We start from the raw sequence: 9544 nt of genomic DNA on the forward strand, positions 1-9544 counted from the left end.
ACATCTGAGCCGGCATGTTATGCATATCAATGTCTCTTAATTTGTTCTTTACAAATCTTTATTCCAAACAAGGACACTTTGTGGACAAAAGATCCCAGATGTTTTTGCTACTTTCTACTTTGACTCAAACATCTGGTTTACATTTAAAACTGTTTCTCTGCATTGCCAACACATGGAAGAGATCAGGCAGCCTTTGTGTGTTGAAATATCTCTTTTCTTGTGCAACTTCCTCAGACATTACAGTCAATGTGGAGAAACAGGAAGAATCTGAAGCCTTATCTGTGTGCATGTATGTGAGCCAGGATGCAGACACACAGAGGAAATACAGGTTTTTCAGGCTTAGGGTTTTGCTTTTGGCTGATGATTTCCAGAGTTGCACTGCAGGCAGTGGACAACATGGAGAGAAATATGACAGCTTCTGAGGTGAGACATTCATTGCTCAAAAACCCAGAATTTGTATTTTGTAGAGCATTGTCTTACAAGGGTTGACTAGTCAAGTCTTCAATTTTTATGCAGCTGAGATACGTGCAGTTAAAATTTAGTGATATCAGTTTCTATTAACTAGCTCCAGTTCACATACATGTAGATAAAACATATGCCTGTGAAAAGAAGTTCTTAATTATCAATTTCAAATTGTTTTTGAAATTGTTTTTTATACAGTGTTTTGCTGTTTATACTGTTTAGACAGAGAGAGTCTACCTTTTTTGACTTAGAGATATTCTCTTTGGAAACAGGAATGAGATTATTTTGGTTGTAAATTGGGGCTTGTAACATGTGTAGCAAATCACATGTTTGCAACTCAACGACTTTGGGTTTCTAAATGTGGAAGACAAAATGCTGAACACCAAATAACGCATCAGGATGAGGAAACAAGTTGAACAATAGCTTTGAAAAATGTTGCCTGGTGTGATGAGTCTTGACTTTTGAGGTGCCAATTTTAAACAGCATTAAAATAGGATCCTTGTATCAATGGCTCAGACCACAGACTGCATACATCTCCTCATGGCTTCTTCAGGTAAGGTGATACAGTACATATAACAGAGCTCAGATCACCACACTCTACTTTCTCAGAGACGGGCACACTATCTGTGTCTCCATTACAAATGCGAACCTTTGTCAATATTCTGCTAATGTTAAAAAAAACACAATTTCACAATTGTGGTGCTTCCATCAAATAAGAAACGCAATTAAACTCACAAGAGAATAAGTTTGTTCAAGTGACAAGTCATTAATAAACAGAGGCCTGAGCTCCTTGGTCAAAGACACTTTGAGAATTCCTTATTAACTGAGAAGCCTCGCTCTACAGCGGCTTGCTCATGGGAAAGGAGGAGAATACTTTGGCAGAACACACACAGTCCAGGATGGGACGTGCTGAACTTGGAGTGCAAAGAGACACCAGACACTGCTTAAGTGGTTAAAAAGAGGCAAATTATTCTTCTCTGATTTCAACAAAGTGAGGATGTGGACAGCTGAATGCTGACATCACCTACAATATTGACAGAAAAGTTAAGATATAATTATTTATGTCATTAATGTATTCCAGCCAACTGCTTCATCATCCATTTGCCAAAGTACATGTCGCATAACAGTATCCACAGAGTTACATTTCAATTTGGTAAAAGCTTTCAGAGCTTCTCAGAGTGAAAGAGTGGAAAACCACAAATTAATTTTCAGTCACAACACCTAGATTTGCATAACTTATCCACTCCTGCTGTCCCTATGTATATCTACAAAGTGAGCGCTTCTTCAAAACACATCATCTGTGATGCACCGCTCTGGTTCTCTGTCCATTCAGTTTCAAATTAATAAAACTTTGGAGGTAGACTTTTGATATTATGAGTTTGATTGCTCCTTTCACTGTTTTTATAATCTCTAAGATAAAAAGAGAATGGGTTTCTGGGCATCTTTTAACTCAAGAAGTCTCAAAAGCTTAGACCGGATAGAAATGTCGTTTGATTGGAGTTGGAACACACTAGCACCTTTTCATGTCCAATTATAAACTGTAAATGGTCCAGATCAACAAACTGATACTGTGGAGCTCCCTGGAGCTGAGCAAACAGTCTCCATGATTTCTGTCCAAATCACAGATGGCTGTAATGAAAACACAGGCATAATAATCATTGTTAGGCTGGGTCACTCTATAAATTCCTTTAAACAAAACGTCATTCTGGAACAGAGTGATTCTTTAATAATGCACCAAAAACAAGATCACACTGCAGTGGGCTTTTCCCTCTGGGAACAAAAATAGTGGTAAATAATAAAAGCAAACAATAAAAGGTTGCAGTATTCTAAATCTCAACTCTCTCAATGCATTTCAATTCATGGAAATCAATCAATATCAAAGTCGTGTAAAACCACATGTAGATTTTGATGCCTGCAAGACATTCAGAAAAGGTTTGGACAGGGCCATGTTCACCTTTTAAAACCAGTCAGGAAGCATGTAGGAGCAATAATTATTGAAATCTTATAGGTGGAATTCTTTCCCATTCTTTCTTGATGTACAAGTACAGTAAATAACACACCAGACATTATCAGTGGGACACAGGTCTGGACTGCAGGCCGGTCAGTCTAGTACCTGCACTATTTCACTGTGAAGTAATGGCCCCGTTGTAAGACATACAGAATGAGGCTTATTGTATTCTTCATCATTCTTTTGGCCAAAACCTTAATTGTTGACTCTGCAGAACAACCTGATAATCTCCTGTCATAAATTGTTTTCAGGAAACCATCCATCACTCCTCGTCTCTGTGTGCTGGAGAACAACAATATATTGACAGGAGAAAAGAAATTGTTCTACAGGCATTGAACAATCTGCAGATCAACTGTAATGAGGTAAAAAAGATATATCAACACCTCTTTTCTCTTTATTTTATGTCTTTTAAGGTTTTGCCAGCTCTACTGACTTTTATATGAAAGTGGATTGAGAAAGAAGGGGAAAACATGAAACAAGGGCCACCAACTTATAACGGCCACATCACAGACTGATGCCTCCAAACATGGGTCATGCACTACAACATTCTTTATTTTATTTGTCTAAAAAAAATGACTAGACTCATATGACTAGAAAGCAGAATAAGAAAGACAGAGGTCCTTCAGCCACGTCTTCATCAAACACAAAATTCTGCTGCCTCAATTTTCTGGCCCTTGTTCATTCAGTTTACTTGCCAAAAATCTCTTGATGCCCATTCTGATCAGTGGATGAGATGGTTCATTCTAAAATAAAGAAAAAAAAAAGCATTTTTAGTTTAAAGTAATTTATAATTAGAGCAATCAACTTGTCTGACTCTCTGATTTCTCTTTCCAGGATTTAGTCCCTCACATCGCTCTGGCGGCTTCTGGTGGGGGTCAGAGGGCAGCTGTGAGTCTGATAGGCTTCCTGTATCAGCTGGAAAAGGAAGCCATGCTGGACACTTTGCTTTACATAGGAGGAGTTTCTGGGTCAACATGGTAACAGAACATATTAGCCATAATTACACTACATGCTGGTCAAATGCTGAGTAATTGGAAGTTGGAACAAGCTAGAAACCAGTGACTGGATCTCTCATAGAATGGTACCAGAGCAAAAACTATGTAGAAACAGAGATGAAAAGCAAAAAAGCTTTAATGAATGACCCAAACATATTTCACTTCTTAGCAGACCTAAAACTGCAGTACGTAACTAATACAAAAGTATGTTTTTTTGTACTTGTCACCATTTCCTGACAGTATAACATGAAATAGACAATCCAGCTCCTCTGCCTCCCTGTGGTCCTACAGCCATTTGCAGAAATACACTGCTTCCTGTCAGAAACAACCAATCACAGCCAGGAGGAGGCTCTATCTCACTCCTGTACGTCGTGCTTTCAAACACTGTCCATTTCTGCTCATACATAGACCTGATTGATGGTGCTCTGCTACTCTGAATGCTGTCAGTAACACTAACAGGGCCATGCCCACAGAGCCAGCCCTTCTGGATAAGGATGAATGACATGATGGAGAGACTTAAAGCATGCAGGGGAGTGGGTCCCTGAGGTCAGCTGCCAGAGGCTTTACAGCCTCATGATGGCTAACAAAGGATGGTGGAGTCTTCCACATCATCGTCTGACATCATGAACTCCAAGTCCTTTGACTCTGCCTAAACCTCGTCCCTATGTACCTCCAGAATTGGTTGAGAAATTGCAAAATCATCACAAATTTCATCTGTCTGTATTAGTGGGAATGTTGGGGGCATTAGAACTCAGGCCAGTTGCAGTGAGTGTCTGTACCTCAGCTTGATATTGGCAATTTTTGTTTGGTCAATCAATCTATGATAGTTTTGCCATTTACCTCCAATCATTTAGTTAATGATCAAATTTAAACATTGTTTCATGTAGTTCACACTTTATTTAAGAGCACCGAATAAAAAAATAAGTGATTTATATTTTTGTGGTATCGTTTTACAACATTTCCATGCACAAGGCTTTTTCTTGACTCCTGTGTGCCTGCCGCTCATCCTCTTCATTTGGTCAGGTCTATGGCCTTCCTGTACAATGACCCTCAGTGGAGCTCCAACATGGATGAAGCGGTGTCCAAGCTGTCGGGTCCTGGGGTGGAGCTGGAGCATGCTGTGGCCTGGTTGGCTGAACAGTCCAAGGAGGAGCATTTCTCTCTCACTGACATCTGGGGGGTTCTAACCTCTGCTGGCATCATGAAACAGGTTAAACAGGCGTAGCTTGGACCTTAGACATCCATCAGATGGGATGATTCCTAAAAAAAAACATCTTGTACTTTATCAGCTGGACAAACGGCATCTTTCAGAGGAGGCCAGCAGGAATGCCACCAACCCCTACCCCATCTACTGTGCTCTAGAAAAATACTGCTTCTCACACGGGCCGCTACAAGGTACACTTTCATCTCCATTATCTGGGGTTTACATGAATACAGTCAAAATGGCAACACTTTATTTGTCAGGGTGTGCATAAGACTGACATGGCACTGTCATAAACATGACATAACACCTGTCATAAAGATGAAGGAGTCTTTATACTTTAACAGTTTACAACTGTTGTCATGAAGTTTCAATCGGTAAGTAATGACACATATAATGCAAAGTTGACCATTTTAATGGACTTTTAATACAAGTTTTAATGCAACTTTGCATTAAAAGTGTGATTTACCAAATGACACTTCATGATTTCAGTCAAAAACATTCATAAAGTCTCCTTCATGTTCATGACAGATGTTATGTCATGTTTATGACAGTGTCATGTCGGTCTTATGCACACCCCTTCAAAGTGTTACCGTTAAAGGTTTTCTCTGTTTGTTAGGTAAATGGTTTGAGGTGAGCCCTCATGAAGCAGGATTCACAGAGTTGAACTTCTTTGTTGAAACGTCACTGTTGGGCAGCAAGTTTCACAACAGGGAGCTGATTGAGAAGAAACCAGAGATGGACATGATCAGGCTACAGGGTGAGCTTTACAATCACTGTGCAGTATATCCAAACTCAACTGTCATCACAATGCCTATATTTAGAATACCTCAGTTACAAAGCGCTGTTTGCTGAGCCACAAAGTCAGTAAATCCAGGGTAGGAAATGTTAAAACCACAATCATGTTTTATAAAATTTATTTGATCAGAAAGCTCTGAAGACTGCTGGGCCTGGTGGGGACCAAAGCCCTGTCCTAATACTACTAAAATATATCTAGAAGCAAAAAGTACCAATGTCTAGCATGACCATAAATTGTTTCCTTCATTCATAAATATATATTTTTTGACTGTGCAGGAGTTTTAGGCTGTGCACTGGCTCATGAGGAAGTCATCAGGGATGTTATCCCTCCCTGGCTTAATGGTAATCACCACTGGAAATGTATTCTTAGTAAATCCATATTGGCTTTCTGATCTAACTCGTTTTCTTTGTGCTTCTGTTTCAGTGCCCATAGACGATGTAAGCATGGAATACCTGCGTGTGTACAACGTGCTCAGAAACTTGATAACTCTCACCTCAAGCACCATTCAGGATCCTACTGCCCTGTCTGAGCTTGAAAAGTTGCAGAAAATCCTATATGGTATGAATTCTAACCTATATGCTTTGTATTGAAAAATATGAATTTCTTCTAAATTGGTGTATATCTGTTCAGCAAATTTCTTTTTGTAATTTCAATTTGTACAGTCATATGGTCGATTGAAATGCAGGTAGTGCTGACTGGAGAAGAACTAGTCTTTCTTTGATTTGTAACAGGATATTGATGCAGCAAATTCTTGTTTTTATTTGTTACTATGCCTGTTCTAATGCTCTTTTCAAGACGAGGTGCATCATAATGAGTCTGTTCTGCTGGAGTCACTGGATCCAGAGGAGAGAAAAAATCTGTTCCAACAGCGGAGTCTTGGGCTGATGAGGGCAGTCGAGATCTGGGGCCAAAGTTTGGAGGATGGAGCTTTCAAAACATCAGGTGTGTATTCTATAGACCTGGAGCTCAGGCAGGGGTTTCTGGACAGTAAAGAATAGAGAAGGACAAGTTTAATTTAACAAAACTTTGCTTCTGTGTGTTTTCTCTAGTTTCTTTCCTTACGAAGCAAGTCCTTCCTCTTATTTTGAAGTGGGAGTGGGGAACAACCAGCAACTTCCTCTATCAGTTCCAGAGTGAGTGGACAGATCTCTAGAGCACAGATGTTCAGCTAGCCTGCATTAAGACAAACAAACAAGAGTTTGGACGCTTTGAAGTGAGGTTCTGTGACGTCATTATCTGCTCTGGACCCCTTACCTGTGGATAGATGTTATGTTGTGTGTGGTGTACACAGGATTGCTAACTCCCACCACAAATATTTATTTACTTTGTAACAGACTCACTGTGGTATATCTTTATGTAGTAGTTTAGAGAACTGTTACAAATAACGCCTTATAACGCTACATCAAAGATTTTAAGCAAACTACATACTTCTATTTCACCGGTCGTCCCTCAGTGTGCTCATCAACACTGTCTCCAACATGACAGATCCAGCTATGTTTTTACCAGGAAAGGCTGAAAAATATATAATATTCTCAGCAAAAAAAGAGAAATTTTACCATGTGTTCAGGAAAAATTCAGCTACATTCTTGAGAAGACACAACCAGTATGTCAACAAAATAATAGCTTCACCAGAAGAAAAGCAACATTTTAAAATCATTCAGCCAGAATTAAATCTGACTAAAATAATCTGTGGAGACGTGACGAGTGCTGTAGACTAGACACGTCTTCCCAAACTCTTCCCAGTTTGAAACAGTTTGAGTTGCTTCCCAAACAGTAACTCAAACTGTTTCAGTTTGAGTTACTGAAACATTTGACCGACCTCTCAGGTTTATCCAGCATTTTTTCAATGAATTGAAATTTGGTCTCTACAAAACAGAGTTCCTTTAAATCAAAACTAAAACCTCCCCTGTTTAGAGTTGCCTTTGATTCATAACTGGAACATTGATAGATATATTTGATGTCTATTTTCTCGATGATGGCATTAGACAAAATATAACGAGCATCAATTGTTTTATAATTGATTACTGTATGATGTTTTTATGGTGCAAAGCACAGTGAACTGCCTTGTTGCTGAAATGTACTGTACTAATAAACTCGGCTTTTATAAATTCTTAACTTGTGTTTCTCACAGATGATTCAGTTCCTGATTGTCTCCAGACTAAAGAAGAATTTCACCTGATCGATGCAGGGCTGCTGATCAACATGGCCTACCCATCATTCCTAGGAGAGAAGAGAGACATCGACCTCATCATTGCACCAGAGTCTAGTGCTGGAACTATGTTTGAGGTGCTCAAAATTACTGTTACCTTTCATGTAAAGACTTGTAAAAAAATAATAATTATATGTTTGCACTGATAAAAATGAAAATGGTGTTCCAACACAACACTGACAACAGGGCAGAACATGCTCAGTCCTCTAATCTGTCAAGTTCTCCAGAGTCCTGCTAATCACCTATTGTTTGACTCAGGTGTGCTGAAATACACCCACCCACACACACACGCACGCACGCACGCACACGTCTTCTATGAAGCAGCCGCTGATCACAGTTGGTTGGAGCATAAAGTGTATGTTGTTGCTAATAGAGGATATAAGATATTATGGCCTTTCAACTGGACAATTTCAAATGTTTTCTGATGCTCGAAATAGTTTCTGCAGACAAATTTACCTCAGTTTTCAGTCGCAGTGGGCTCTGATGGTAAATCCATCTAGTAAGATATATGTGGCATATTCTGGCAGCTCAGAATAAAACACCTTCTCCAGATATCCCAAAGATAAAGAATTGTAACAGCCTAGCAGCTTTTCTGATATCAGCATTCTTCTGTGTAAAGTCGCAGGAAGTGGATATAGAAATTATGTTTGATTTATCAGCTTAGTAAACACATATATTCAACAATTATGTTTGGATATGGAGCCAGAGACATACTAGTTCACTAGTGTGTGAACTAGTATGCTTGGAACACAAGCAATCCTGTCAAAATAGAATATTAGTTTTTTTTTAAAACTAAAATCATAATCCTTTACTTATTTCTGTCAACCAGCGCAGTGTGCATGTTTGAAAACTGAGAGAGTAAACCTAATGAGTCTATAACTGAAGTCAGGCTGAGAAAACATTTTATAGATGTTGTTAAAAAAAACAACAACATAAAATCATAGTAGCTTGATAGGTCGGTTGACGTTGAGAATGGACTGAATCACAGCTGGCACAGTAGAAGGTGAATTGAAATTAGAGCAAAACTAAAAAATAAATACAAAGCAAAAGTAAAAAAAAGAGAAATAATTGTCTTGTAAGAGCAAAATTGTGTATGCTTGTCATAGAATTCTAACTAATAGGGAACGAGACAACGTTTGGAAGTGTTCATAAATTAGAGAGTGGTTTGTCCCTTCAGGGCTCCTGTACTAACATGGCACAAAGGGTGATGTGGTTGAGGAGGGTCACTGTGGATTAAACTGCCTGGTCTGTGACAACAACACAATTATTTTTCTGTGGGATTTTACATTAATGAAAAAAGTAGACATTGGGTTTCTTCCTATCAACACTTTAAAGTTGTTTAAAATGACCCAAATCGTTTAGATTTTTTAATAAAAGCCATGAAAGCTGTAAGCACTGGGGCCCAGTATGGAGCCGCTGATCTTTCTACTCCTGCTTCCTTTTACAGACTCTGATTCTTGCCAGGAACTATGCAGCTGAAGTGAATAAACCCTTCCCACAGATAGATGATAAAATCCTGGAGGAGAGCAACTGGCCGAAGGACTGCTACGTGTTTGAGGGAAAAGAAAAGGAACCGACCATCATCTACATGCCGCTTTTCAACCAGCAAAACTGCAAAGGTTTGATCTGTCAGCCTTAACTGCTTAGTCGAGTTTAGTAGCATTAAATTCTCCTCCCTATTAGTCATGCTCGTTCCAAACCTGCGCCTTTCATGGAAGAGTGGCAAGAAGAAATCCTCTGCCGTAACAAAGAGCCATAATAAGTCCCACATGGTTTGTGTAGTTTGCCACAAACCATGTAAGGCGCACAGAGAACATGTGGAAGAAGGTGTTCTTAATGGTTGTGGAAATTTTCCATCTGTCAATGGAAA

General features: G+C 39.2%; 1 protein-coding gene across 1 annotated transcript in view; it reads left to right on the top strand.

The window, feature by feature from the left end:
- The first annotated feature begins 233 nt into the window (after window positions 1-233).
- Window positions 234-9544, top strand: part of LOC106935328 (cytosolic phospholipase A2 gamma) — a 14582-nt gene continuing 5271 nt past the window's right edge. The window contains exons 1-12 of the mRNA XM_015015758.1: window positions 234-423; window positions 2722-2832; window positions 3305-3447; window positions 4489-4675; window positions 4755-4860; window positions 5286-5426; window positions 5741-5806; window positions 5889-6023; window positions 6261-6407; window positions 6515-6598; window positions 7597-7751; window positions 9122-9293. Of these exons, the coding sequence (XP_014871244.1) occupies window positions 304-423; window positions 2722-2832; window positions 3305-3447; window positions 4489-4675; window positions 4755-4860; window positions 5286-5426; window positions 5741-5806; window positions 5889-6023; window positions 6261-6407; window positions 6515-6598; window positions 7597-7751; window positions 9122-9293 (1567 nt within the window). The 5' untranslated portion in view covers window positions 234-303. The remainder of the gene's footprint in view (window positions 424-2721; window positions 2833-3304; window positions 3448-4488; window positions 4676-4754; window positions 4861-5285; window positions 5427-5740; window positions 5807-5888; window positions 6024-6260; window positions 6408-6514; window positions 6599-7596; window positions 7752-9121; window positions 9294-9544) is intronic.

The sequence above is a fragment of the Poecilia latipinna genome, unplaced genomic scaffold (assembly GCF_001443285.1).
Source record: "Poecilia latipinna isolate Pla-1442-1.1 unplaced genomic scaffold, P_latipinna-1.0 Scaffold1948, whole genome shotgun sequence".
NCBI classification, from domain to species: domain Eukaryota; kingdom Metazoa; phylum Chordata; class Actinopteri; order Cyprinodontiformes; family Poeciliidae; genus Poecilia; species Poecilia latipinna.